Below are 13561 nucleotides of genomic sequence, written 5' to 3' on the forward strand. Positions count from 1 at the left end.
TATATATATATATATATATATATATATATATATATATATATATATATTTATAAATGTTGCAGACATACCTGAACCATTTTAACTGAAAGCACAAATGTACCTTATTCCTCAGCTTCATGCTCAGAGGTGAAGGACACGGACTCTGAAATCCAGTAGCCTGAGTTAAAATCCTGGTTTGGTAACTACCTGGATGACAGGATAGGACGCTTAGTGCCTCTGGGCTTCCATTTCCTCTTCTGCAAGGTGGCTCCACAGATCATTGGGATCACATGAGTCAACTCCATGTAGAATGTGCACAGTAAGCACTTAGACACCTTTTGTTGTTACCGTCTTTCTAGTGTTGTTTGTTTTTGCAGGTGTCATACCTCTAATGTGCCTGCTACCAGTTCCCCTTTAACTTCTTTCAAATGGAGCGAAGCCCATGCAAAGTGTAAACTCTCCTGGGCTCTTACAGTGATTATTTCCAGTCTTCCTTGGCTCTCTCTTTCACACAGTGGTGTACCAGGATGGGTCAGTGGGAGCACCCAGTCCCAGGGTATACAGTAAGGAGGGGCACTGTCTAGAGAGAATTTTAAAACAATAATAAAACCAACTCAAAGTTGGAATGCTTTGCATCATCACCATGGCCTACAATTCTAAACAATATTGGTGCTAGAAACCCTCCCCATTGGGACAGTCTGTTCCCACTGCCCCACCCGTGGTCTCCAGTGCCTCCTACCTACACATAGTTCAGCTTGCCTTCTAAGAATCCATTTGATTTTCATAGAAAGCCTTCATGGGTACTTAATGTGCCAAGTACCTGAACTGTATAATGATAGCAGCAGTGTGGCCAGGCTAGACTGGAAGGGACAGACATAGCATGGTATGCTCACAGTGACACAGCACCATCCACCAAGGGCCTGAACAGGCAACACTAGGGGCAGCCTGCTCCCCAGAATTAGAGTCCTTGGTGGTACCACATATGACCAGAGAAAATGGACAACTTCCTGGTAACCTGAGGTCCGTCCACTAAGAGAGTTTCTTCAGGGGACATTTTACTGGGGAAAAGTTCTGTAGGAAAGAAACCTTTGCCCCATCAGAAACCAGTGGGCAGTTTGGAGTGTGAGGCTATGGGTGGCTCATCCACCAGGAACTAACCCCTTTCCTTGTAGTAGTCAGAGGTGAAGGACTGCCATTGCTTTGCAGATCAAGGTTTCATGAAGTAAATCCTAATAAAGTGGGTCTGATTTTTCCCAGAGGTACAAGAATGCAAAGTCCTTGTCCACCTAGGGACTCTACAGCAGGCTAACCAGAGACTGTTCACAGAGAACAGAGCTGTGGCTGTGGTGGGAGGTGGGAGCAGGGAGAGAAAGGGAACAACGAAGATTGCTTTTTGGAGGGTCTCTGTTCTTCATCATTCAGATCCTGAACATCTTGAAGCCAGACATGATATCTTATTCATCTTTGTGTCTCTAGCATCAAGACACCTGAGAGGTATTTAATAAATGTTGAATGAATAAAGAATGAATAAGATTAGATGTTCCCAATGAACTAACTTTAGGTAATTCAGAGAAAGGCAGTGTGACATAATAGAAAAAAAAAAAAAAAACTGTACATTGTGGAGTAAGGCAGACCTACATTTAAATCACAACTTTAACTTTGGCATGGGCAAGTTATTTATGTACCAGAGCCTTCATTTCCTCTTCTGGAAAACTGGAACAAGAATCCTTTAACTGGTGAAAGAATTTTAAGTAATGAATATAGAGCTCCTGACATAGTGCCTGGTACTGATTGAGGGTTAGACACACAGATCAATGGTATAGAATATAGAACCCAGAAATAACACCACACAAATATACTCAGCTGATTTTTGGCAAAGGAACAAAGTCAATTCAATGGAGGATGGAGAGTCTTTTCCACAAATGGTGATAAAGCAATTGGACATCCGTAAGCAAAAATATGAACCTGCATCTGAGTCTTAATAATACAAAAATTAACTCAAAATGAATCATAGAATAAATATAAAATGTACAACTATAAAACTTCAAAGAAAATATGAGGACCCAGGGTTAGGCAAAGAGCTCTTAGCCATGACACAAAAGCATGATCCAAAAAAAGGAAAAACTGATGAATTGGACCTCTGTTCCCCCCCCAAAAAAAAAATACAAATGAACAAAACAACAACTATTAAGAAGTGAAAAGACAAGCTATAGAGTGGGAGAAACTATTTTAAAACCCCATATCAACAAAGGATTTGTATCTAAAGTATACAATGAACTATCAAAATTCAACAGTAAAGAATAACAAACAATCCAAATTAAAAAATGGAGAAAAGCCATGAACAGACATATCACCGAAAAGGAGATACAGATGGCAAATAAGCACAGAGAAGGATGTTCAGCATTAGAACCACAATGAGCTATCACTACACACCTATCAGAATGACTAAAATTTTAAAAAGTGATAATAACAAATGCTGGAGAGGATGTGGAGCAACCAAATCTCTCATATGTTGCTGGTAGGGATGTAAAACTCTAGAAAACAGTTTGGCAGTTTCTTAGGAGACTACATATCACTTACCATATGACCCAGACATAGAAGAAAAAAAATTGTATCCCAAAGAAATGAAAATTTATGATCACACCAAAGCGTATACACAAATGTTTGTAGTAGCTTTATTAGTAATAGCCCAAAACTGGAAACAACCCAAATGTCTTTCCTGGGGGAAAAAAAAAATGTCTTTCCTGGGTGAATGGTTAAAGAAATTATGGTACATCCATACTGTGGAATCCTGCTCAGCAGTGCAGAGAAATGAATATGATACAGGCAATGACTTGGGTGGATCTCAAAGGAATTATGGTGAATTAAAAAAGTCAATCCCAAAAGATTACATACTATATGATGCCAGTTACGTAGAATCCTTGAAATGGCCAAACTATAAAGATGGAGTACAGATGAGTGGTTCTCTTAGTCATCGATCTCCAGAGAAGCAGAACCAGTAGGATATACACAGATATATATAAGAAGAGATTTATTTTAGGAATTGGCTCACACAATTCTGGAGGCCAAGAAGTCTCACCATCTGCCTGCCATCTGCAAGCTGGAGAACCAGGAAAGCCAGGGGTATATTTCAGTTCTGAGTCCAAAGGCCCAAGAAGTGGGGGCCACTGGTACAATTTCCCATTGGAGTCTGAAGGCCCAAGAACCAGTAGCATCAATGTCCAAGGGCAGGAGAAGCTGGATATCCCAGTTCAAGCAAAAGAGCAAATTCCTCCTTCCTCCACTTTTTGTTCTGAGTCCTGAATGATGGATGATGCCTGTTCACACTGGTGAGGATGATCTTCTTTTCTCAGTCTACCAATTCAAATCCTAATCTCCTCTAGAAATATGCTAAATATGTTTTACTAGCTATCTGGGCACCCCTTAACCCAGTCAAGTTGACATATAAAATCATCCGTCACAGTGGTGGACAAGGATTAGGAACGGGAATGAAGTGCTGAAAGGAAGTGGGTGTGTTCATAAAAGGGTAGCACGAGGGACCCTTGTAGTGATGCAATCATTCTGTATCTTGATTGAGAGCATTACACAAATCTACACATGTGATAAAATTGCATAGAACCAAATACACATACACACACACAAATGAATGCATGGAAAATTTATACAATCTGAATTGTAGAGAAAGACAATTGCAGAGAAATGGAGTGTACCAAGGTCTATATCCTGGCTGTGGTATTGTACTCCAGTTATACAAGATGTTAGCTTGGAGGCACCTAGGGGATGGGTACACAGGATCTCTCTGCATTATTTCTTACAACTCCATTTAAATCTACAATCATCTAACAATGAAAAGTTCAACATTCTAAAATGTGGTCTTAGGGTATGATAAACGTGTACTGACCAGCAGGAATATTAACAGCTTAAGATCATTTAAAAGCCTAGTCTATTTATCCTAACTTCTTAAAATATGAATTTGGATAATCTTTTGTTGTTTTTTATGTGTCTTTTCCAAGAAACAGCTTTTGATTTCACTGATTTGTCTATTTCTCTTTTTAGTTTCATTGATTTCTGCTCTAATCTTTATTATTTCCCTCCTCCCCACCTTGAGTTTAATTTGCTTTTTTTTTTTTTAGCTTCTTAAAGCAGAAATTTGGATTACAAACTGGGAACTTTTCTTCTTATCTAATATAAGCATTTTAGTTGCATAAATTTTCCCCTAAGCACAGATTAGTTACATCACACAAATTTTGATATGTTGTATTTCCATTTCATTGTGTTCAAACTATTTTTGTAATTTCCTTTGAGACTTCCTCTCTGACCCGTGGATTATTTAGAAGCATGTTGTTTAAGTTCCAAATAGTTGAGGAGTCTCCAAATATCTTGTTATATGTTTATCGTTTTATTTAGTAATGGTCTGAGAACAAACTTTTTATGATTTCTATTCTTTTAAATTTGTAAGGTGGGCTAAGAATGTGTTCTATCTTGGTGAATATTTCATGTACCCTTGAAAATAATGTGTTCTGCTCTTGTTGCATTCTATAAATGTCAATTCATTGAAGTTCTCTGATGATGTTCAGGTCTTCTGCATCCTTGCTGATATTCTATCTACTTATTCTGTCAATTACTAAGAGAAAAATGATGAAGTCTCTAACCATAATGGATTTGTCTGTTTCTCCTTTCATTTTTGTTAATATTTGCTTTTAGTACTCTGAAGCTCTGTCATTAAGAGCATGCACACATGTAGGACTGTGATGTTTTCTTGGAGAATTGGGCCTATATCATTACATAATGTTTCTCTGTATCTTTGGTAACAGTCCTGGTTCTGGAGTCTACTTCATCTGACATTAACAGAGTCACTCTAGCTTTTTTATACTTAGTGAATATCTTTTAACCTACCTGTGTCTTCATATTTATTTATTTTTCCTTTTTTTTGTTATTTTTTATTTAAATTCAATTAGCCAACATATAGTACATCATTAGTTTTTCTGTCTTTATATTTAAAATGAATTTCTTGTAGTCAGTAGAATTGAGTATTGCTTTTTCTATCCATTCTGACAATTTTGCTTTTATATTGGTATTTTTTGACTATTGACATTTAATGGTAATAATCATATGGTTGGATAAGTGAGTTTTGGGTTAAATGAGTTTCTTAATGCATCCTTTTTATCTCCACTATTGACTTACTATGCCTCTATTTTTCATTATTAGTGATTTCCCTAGAGTTTACAATAAACATCTTTAATTAATTAGATTCTATTTTCAAGTCATATTCTACTTCATGTATTGTATAAGGATCTTATGACAGTTTATTCCCAATCCCCCCCTCCCATCCTTTGTGCCATTACCGTCAAGCATTTTACTTTTACATATGCTGTAAACACATAATACACTGCATCTCTCTTTACCTTTTAGTCTCTTAGAACAATTGAAAGGAAGAAAAATGAGTTTTATTTTCATATTCATTTATTCCACTTCTTTTACTTTTCATTTTGTTTTGTAAAATCCAGGTTTCTACTGATAGCATATTCCTTCCCCTTAAACAATTTCCAATTTCTTTTAATATTTCCTAGTGCAATATATATACATTTTTTTTTAGTGCAGTTCTGTAGGCAATTAATTTTTTTATTTTTGTTTGAGAAAGTATGTCTCCTTCATGTTTCAGAGATATTTTTTCTGGGTATAGAATTATGGATTAGCAGTTTTTTATTTCAGTGCTTTAAAGATGTCACTCTATTGTCTTCTGGCTTACCTGTTTTATCATGAAAAGTCTGCTGTGTTTCTTATCTTTGTTTCTCTGTATGTAATGTGTCTTTTTCCTCTTGCTGCCTTTATGATTTTGTCTTTGGTTTTAAACAGCTTAAATATTCTAAGTGTAGGGATATTTTTGGTGGTGTTGGTGGTGGTATTGTTTTCCTGCTTGGTTTTTCCTTAGCTTCTTGGCTCTATGGTGGTATTTGTCATTCACAGTGGAAATGTTTGTCAGCCATTATTTCTTTAAATATCCCTTATCTTGGGTTCTCTCTGGGATTATACTTACACAGATCTTAGGCTGTCTGGTATTGCCCCACACCTCTTGGGTATTCTGTTGTGCATCCCCCCTGCCCAACTCTTTTTTTTCTTTCTGTGTTTCAATTTGGGTAACTTCTATTGACACATCTTGATGTTCACAGACTCTTTTCTCAGTTGTGTAAAGTGTACTGATCAGCCCCTTGAAGTCATTCTTCATCTCTCTTACTGTGTTTTTTCATTTCTAGCATTTCTATTTGATTCTTTCTTGTAAATTTCTTCTCTCTGCTGGAGAGAAATTAATCATCAAGTCTTGCATGGTATCCCCTTTTCTATTAGAGTATTCAACTTATTAATCAATTATTCTGAATTCCATGTCTGAGAGTTTCAATACCTGTATCATATCTGAGTCTTGTTCTGTCAAATGCTTTGTCTCTTGTCAACATATTGGGGAAGAGGGGGTTCTTGTCTTTTCTTATGCTAGCAGTTTTCTGTTGAAAGCCAGACATCTTGAGTAGGACAGTAAAGACTAAGGTACATCATTTTGACTCTTGGAACTAAGTGTGCCTTACCTTTTGCTAGGTCTTTAGTGTGGGGTTTACATCAGTCTAGTCAGGACCTGACGTTGGTTTTGGTTTCATTGCTGCTTTGGTTACCCTTAGTGCACTCAGCCTTCAGATTTCACTAGTGATATGTTGTATTTTGCCAGAAGGTTTTTCTCGCTGTTTGCTGCACCCTTCCTTCAAACTCTTGTCCCTCTTCTGCTATTATTTGCAGCTTGTTAGCCTGGGTGTGAAAATGGGAGCAGGAAGAGGGATGTTTTTGTTAATCTAATTAAGCTTCCGTCTTAGGCAGGTATTGTGTCCCTGGATCTTGAAAAGGGAGTGACCTCCCCCAGCTGTAGTTCTGTAGTGTGTTCCTGCCCCTCCCCCAGGGAAAAAGAGGGTTTGTTTTTTTTTCTTATTTCCTCCTTCCACCTCAAGCTTTACTGGGGAAAGACCCCAGTGCCCTAAGGCCAACAGTGTTTGTTGCCCTGCCCTCCCAACTTAAGCTTTTGTTCTTTAGTATAGATAGGAGATAGAAAGATCTATGAAGGACACTTTCTCTGAATTCTTGCCAATCTTTTTATGAGCACCAGGTTGAGTCCCATGAAAAGGGGTCTACAAGTACATTTGAATTTCCCTTATATCTGTAGCCCCCAGGGTTCTAAGTATTCTTTCACTAGGCTACATTCTTCCTTTACCAATTTATCAACAATTTTTAGCTGAATTCTTTTTACTGCAGTCCCACTGAATCTGCCCCAGTGAAAGTCATGTCCATTTCCCCTTTATGCACCCAGCTGTCCTTAGATTTGGAGTTAGCTGGTTCCCCTGGGACTTCTGCTCTCTAATGGGTTAAAGGAAAGTTGTGTATCTGCAGTTTGTCTAGCTTGTTGTTATTGTTGTAATGATAGCACCACACTCTCCTGGAAACAGAAACCAGAAGTGTCCATTCATTTTTGGAAAATAAGTACTGAAAATATGTCCAGGCTGGTTTGAGATGGTATGTTTTCAGGTTAAAAGATAGGAGATCCTTTTCAAGGAAAGAAAGAATTTGCTGGCTTATTTTGAAAAGCATTTGCTGTTCCTGACACTGCCACCAGAGGGCAAGCCGTCACATCACTACATATCTCACAGGGTGAGGCCAGGTTTCCAATTAGGAAAAGTCAATGTGTAAAGTGGGAAGCAGAGGCATCCAAAGCAGCTAATGCTTGCAGGTAGGGCCTGTTCTCAAGGCCCTCCTGGACTGTGCAACTACGGATTGGGCTCTCGGTCCCTCCAGCCCTGGCCCTCGCCCACATGCCCTAGCTGTACGCTCTGCAGAGAAGATGCCTTTTGTGTTGCAATGTCCCTAGAACCTCTCTGAGTACCTGACCCCTACCCCACTAACATTCGTGCTGAGAGGCTGCCAAGACCCTGCTAGGTGGTCAGGCTCTAGCAACTTCAGTTGAGTCCAACCTTCTGCTCAGCAGGGGACAGCCCAGGGAGTCAGTTCCAATCCAACCATTGAGGATAAAAATTCCCAGGAGCCCCGTGGTAGGGAGTTGAGGCTGAGGGGCATGTAGATCTGTACTACTTTAGTTGGTTTACCTGGAACAAACAAACCAAAATCGTAGTGAGAAAAGTTTGGTTCTCATGCAAATAAAGTCTAGAACAGGTGTTCCTGATTGGCAAGCAGACCTTCTCCAAGCGGGGAAGTCAGAAGGTCACCCCTGCCATCTTTTCAGCATACAGGAGGATGGGGAGGGGTGTGGGGGGAAGGCCGCCCACACCTAACCACACTGCCCAGCACCTCCCACGGTGCTTCTGCTCTCATGCCATCCATGCAGCCAGGCACCTGTTAAGTGCTGGGGGCTGGGCAGACACCTCCCAGTAGCACCCCTCCCCTGGGAAGGGAGTGGACAGCCATTCCCAAATTGCCCAAGTTGTACCCACAGTGATTACTTCAAACAGATTACTGCTCTAGGACAATGTTTTCCAAATTCGCATGATTTTAAAAACCACAGAGGATGCTTAATTAAAATATAGTCCTTGGCTCCTTTTCCTGGACACTCTGGTTTGGCCATCTGGATGGGGGCCTGGAATCAGTGCTTTATCAAGCACCCCAGGGAGCTGTGCTGCCCTAGCAAGTGTCTACAGGAGGATCCACTGCCATCCCCACCCCTTCCCAGTGGATGGGAAGCCAGGCCAACTCTCTCTCTGCCTTTGTGTTGAGCTGTGGAACTGTCGGACAGGCTTCTGGGCAGGCCCAAGGGAGGCAGGTCCTGAACCAGCCCTGCAGCCCTCCTCCCTGAGTGTGACTACCCTGCAGTCAGCCCTGGGAGGGGCAGCCTGTGTGTCATGGCCATGTCAAAGCAGAACCCAGTTGCCCTTGACCAACCAAACCAGAGCACAGTACTGCCAGTCCCCAGCCACTTTAAACAGAAACACTGCCCCCCCCCCCCCCCCAGCAAAGTAGTGTTTCCTTTATATCGTAGTAGAGGATTATTTGTGCTCGTTAGTTCAAACAGATTACTGCTTAGCAACACTGGAGGGCAGCAGTGAGTCGGCGTTTGCAATTTTTTTATTAGAAAGTCCACTTTTAATGGTATTCAGTCATAGATTTTATTTACTTATTTGCCTTTTTGTTCTTGCCGTGACACCCTTGCCATGAATCATGGGAAATAACACCAGGCTCATAGCCACCAAGGGGCGGGGCGGGGGGGGGGGGACAGAGTGAGGAGGCGGAGGTAGGGTAAACCCAGGGGAGGAGCAAGCTGTTCAAGCTGTTCTGTTCTCACTGGGCACTGGGTCCCACAGCAGCTCGGAAGCTTCTAGCAGATCCAGGCAAACCCTGTGAACACCCCACTCCGCCCCAGCCTTTCTGAGATGCGCCAAGACTTCGCCCAGGTGGGCGTTTCCCTCAGGAGTGTTTGTGGTGAATGGGTCCCTGGGTGAGGTCTCTCCTCGCTGCAGTTCCCGCCTACACGTAACTTCCTCGGAAGCCGCCCCGACCCACCCTAGAAGGTCTTGCCCTAGCTCCCCGCGAGTCTGCTGTTTACTTTACAGGGTACTTAACACCACCAGAGATTATGAGATTTTGTTGTTGCTACCGGTGAGCTCCCTGTGGGAGCTCCCACCCACCCCCCTCCCCGAACTGATGCAGAATTATTGAATGAGCTCACAAATGAGCAGATGGGCAGGCAGCCCTTACTTGCCTAATTTGTACACCGTGAGGTGACCAAGAGCCCGGCTTGGGTCCTTCCTCCGAAATTACAGAAACAGCCACGGCCTTTTTTGTCTGCTGCCCAACCGCGGTACCTGCCGTCTGACAGCCCCAAGTGGTTAGCAGAGTGCCGGTGATGTCTCCAGCTGCTCTTCCATGTCCACAATAAATACCAAGTATTCTAAACTATCAGCAGTGGTTTTGACACCTGTGGTCTTAACGCTCCTGCTGGCACAGATGGTCTGTGTTCGTCTCCGTTCGGTTTCCTTAATTAAGGAGACCCCTGGGCTTGGGACTCCCTTTCCTGGCGTCCCTGGGGGCTGCTGGGGCCTGGAGCTTCCCGGCCCGCCCGTGGGCCACCTGGCACCGCGTCTCTCTCTTCTGTTCCAGCCGTGATCCCCCTGACGGATTCGGAGCACAAGCTGCTGCCTCTGCACTTTGCAGTGGACCCCGGGAAGGACTGGGAGTGGGGGAAGGACGACAACGATAACGCCCGGCTGGCCCAGTGAGCCCCTCCCCCGCGTCCCTCCCCCAACGCCCTAAAGGGCGGCGGTCGCCCGGTTTCCCTCCTCCTGGGACAGCTGGCGGGCCTGCGGGCGGGGTGCGTGCGGGCGAGCGCGGGCCCGCTGCGGCGCGTTTCACTCGGTGTTCTTCTCTCACCAGCCTGATCCTGTCGCTCGAAGCCAAGCTGAACCTTCTGCACAGCTACATGAATGTGACGTGGATCCGGATCCCCTCGGAGACCCGGGTGAGCCTGGCGTGCGCCCGGCCCCGACCGGCTGGTTGGGTCCTGGCCACTCGCTCGCCGCCGGCGCGGGCGGGGTCTGGGCTCCCCGGCGCCCACCCGGCCGCCCACCCGCCCTGGCTCAGGCCAGAAGTGGCTCGGGTTTAGCCGGCGCGTGTGTGCACGCGTGCTTGCTGCTCTATGTAGGCGCGCGCTCCGGCTAGGGGATGGTTGTTGGGGATTTTTTTTTTTTTTTCTTTTGGTCCCTTTATTTTCTCCAGAAGGAGAGGAATAAACACACCCACTCAGAAAACCGTAGGCAAGTCACAACACAAAACTATCTCAGCCGAGATCGGAACACGATGTGCTGCAGCGGAGCGAATTAATTATAAACTGTGTGTGGGTCCTTGGAAAAGTCAGGGAACCGGGAGCGCAATACCTCAACGCCCCCTCCTTCTCTCCTCCTTCTCCGTCCTCTGGGAGGGCAGTGAGAAGAGGGGCTGCCTGCCCCCACGCGCCCCCTTCCCCCCAGGGAGAGTCTGCTCTGTCCCTTCTTCTGGATGCTAAGGATTCACTTTAAGTGATTGATGTTTTTGTTATCTCAATAGTGAACCCTCAGTGAAAGGGATTTGTAAAAACAAAAAAAAAGCCCCCCTCAGACACCAGTAGACTTGGCCATTTGGCCATGCCATGGGGTTCATAAGCAATATCAAAGGAGTGACCGGAGGAAGGCAGTAGGGCGGTGCCTGGCCCAGAGTCAGTCACGGGGCTATGCCAGGCACTGCTCAGGATGTTTTCATACACCAGCCTTTACCTGTATTTAATCTTCATAGGGCTCCTGGAGGCAGGTACTGATATCCCATTTTACTGAGGACACAAGGGACAGTTGGTGACAGCCTGGCTCCAGAGTCCTGCCTCTTAACCTCCACAGTGACCTGTCAACTGCCTGGATGATGCCAGTGTTGCCGGGGTGTTCTTTCCTAGCACACACACATGGTGTGAAGGCAGCAGCTCTAGATCTAGAATCAGGAGGCTCTTGGGCTGGGACACAGCTCAGCACCACAATGAGCAGGACTCCTTGCCAAGCCATGGTGGCCCCCATGTCACATTCAGGGCCTGGCAACGACCCTTCCAGCTCAAGGACATTTCAGCCAGGGCTCCTTACTCACTGGGCTCCCAGCAATGGGCACTGCCAGCACCAACCACACCCCCCTTTCCTGGGCCAAACCCCTGAGCTTCTGCCCCTCTGTGTCACTGATAAACCATTTTGAGACCTCTACCTCCTTCCAGACCCAGGACAGGGTGGGAAGAGGAAGGAAGGAATTTCAGGCTGGTAGGTGGTGAGGGATGGCTCCTGCTTGCTTCTGGGGACTTGGCTGCAAGAGGTCTCTTGGACCCCTCTCCTGGACCTGCCTGGGGAGGGAGGGGACAAAAATAAAATGACGGAACAATGGGGCCTTCTCCCAGGCTCTTCCCCTAGAGGCCAGGAAAAGCCCAGTTCCTGCCACTCAGCTTCTAGCATGAGGTCCCTGGTGTTCACCCAATGACGCTGTCTGAATTCTCCCTCAAGAAGGAACCTCCACAAGGCAGCAGCAGGTTCCACTCATCGCCCTTCTCATGCTCTCCACCTACCCCATGGTCCTGACCAGGTGTCCACACTGGCCTTGCCCTCCTTACTGGCTGATGGTGGGCCTTGTCCAAGGTGTTCACAGAGATGCTCCCTCCTCACACCCTAGGTCCCCTTTTTCTGGGAATGGTAACATCTTTCCTGCTAAGCCCAGGTCCTATTTCAGAATCCTCAGTTTAACACTCCACATTGCCAATCTGAGAAAGGAACCCCTAGAGTAAAATGGTCATCCCCAGAACTAAGAGCATTTTTGTTGCAACGTGAGGGCAAGATGCCTATCCCCTGCCTGGAACGAATAGGTGAGACACATTTGTAGGAGAGATGCAGGTGAAGTGTGATCCTTACCAGGCCTCTCACTCTAGAGGCCGGCTGGGACCTGTGTCTGGTTATAGACCAGCCTAGCCAGGGTTAGAAAAGCAGAGTCTGGGCATGGTTAAGTCTAAAATGTACAGAGGCTCTGGAGCTCAGAGCCAGGTGGGTATCTGCACCTTGCCCAAACTCCCCGCCTCATGGTTCCAGGCTACCAGCAACCTGAACTCACCAAAAAAGCATCCTGGATTGGGGCAGTGAGACCCCAGGGCCCCAATATAGCAGCCTGGGAGCTGGGGTGGTCTGCCTTTGTTGGTCTCATGTGGGGACAGCTCATCTCTAACCTTCCTTCCCTGACCTCCCTCTCCTGCTACAGGCCCCTCTGGCACAACCGGAATCCCCAACAGCCTCAGTGGGGGAGGACGTGCAGTCCCTGGCCGACTCCCTGGACTCGGACCGGGACTCCGTGTGCAGCAATTCCAACAGCAATAATGGCAAGAACGGCAAGGACAAGGAGAAGGAGAAGCAGCGCAAGGAGAAGGACAAGACCCGCGCGGACTCTGTGGCCAACAAGCTGGGCAGCTTCAGCAAGACGCTGGGCATCAAGCTAAAGAAAAACATGGGCGGCCTGGGCGGCCTGGTGCACGGCAAGATGGGCCGTGCTAACTCCGCCAACGGCAAGAACGGCGACGCACCCGAGCGCGGCAAGGAGAAGAAGACCAAGTCGCGCAAGGGCAGCAAGGAGGAGTCGGGCGCGTCGGCGAGCACGTCGCCGTCGGAGAAGACCACGCCGTCGCCCACGGACAAGGCGACCGGGGCGTCGCCGGCCGAAAAGGGCGGCGGGCCGCGGGGCGACGCCTGGAAGTACAGCACGGACGTGAAGCTGAGCCTCAACATCCTGCGCGCCGCCATGCAGGGCGAGCGCAAGTTCATCTTCGCCGGCCTGCTGCTCACCAGCCACCGGCACCAGTTCCACGAGGAGATGATAGGCTACTACCTGACCAGCGCGCAGGAGCGCTTCAGCGCCGAGCAGGAGCAACGGCGCCGTGACGCCGCCGCGGCCGCCGCCGCCTCCACGGCCAAGCGGCCGCCGCGCAGGCCAGAGACCGAGGGCGCGCCGGGTGCCGAGCGCGCCTCGCCGGGCCCGCCGGCCGGGCCGCCCACGCAGCTGG

General features: G+C 46.3%; 1 protein-coding gene across 1 annotated transcript in view; it reads left to right on the forward strand.

Moving 5' to 3' along the window:
• The window catches only part of OTUD7A (OTU deubiquitinase 7A), a 201426-nt gene that overhangs the window by 187079 nt on the left and 786 nt on the right, over positions 1–13561 (forward strand). Inside the window, exons 10-12 of the mRNA XM_044918299.1 lie at positions 10120–10234; positions 10393–10477; positions 12766–13556. Of these exons, the coding sequence (XP_044774234.1) occupies positions 10120–10234; positions 10393–10477; positions 12766–13556 (991 nt within the window). The remainder of the gene's footprint in view (positions 1–10119; positions 10235–10392; positions 10478–12765; positions 13557–13561) is intronic.

This window comes from Neomonachus schauinslandi, chromosome 9, assembly GCF_002201575.2.
Source record: "Neomonachus schauinslandi chromosome 9, ASM220157v2, whole genome shotgun sequence".
NCBI classification, from domain to species: Eukaryota; Metazoa; Chordata; class Mammalia; order Carnivora; family Phocidae; genus Neomonachus; species Neomonachus schauinslandi.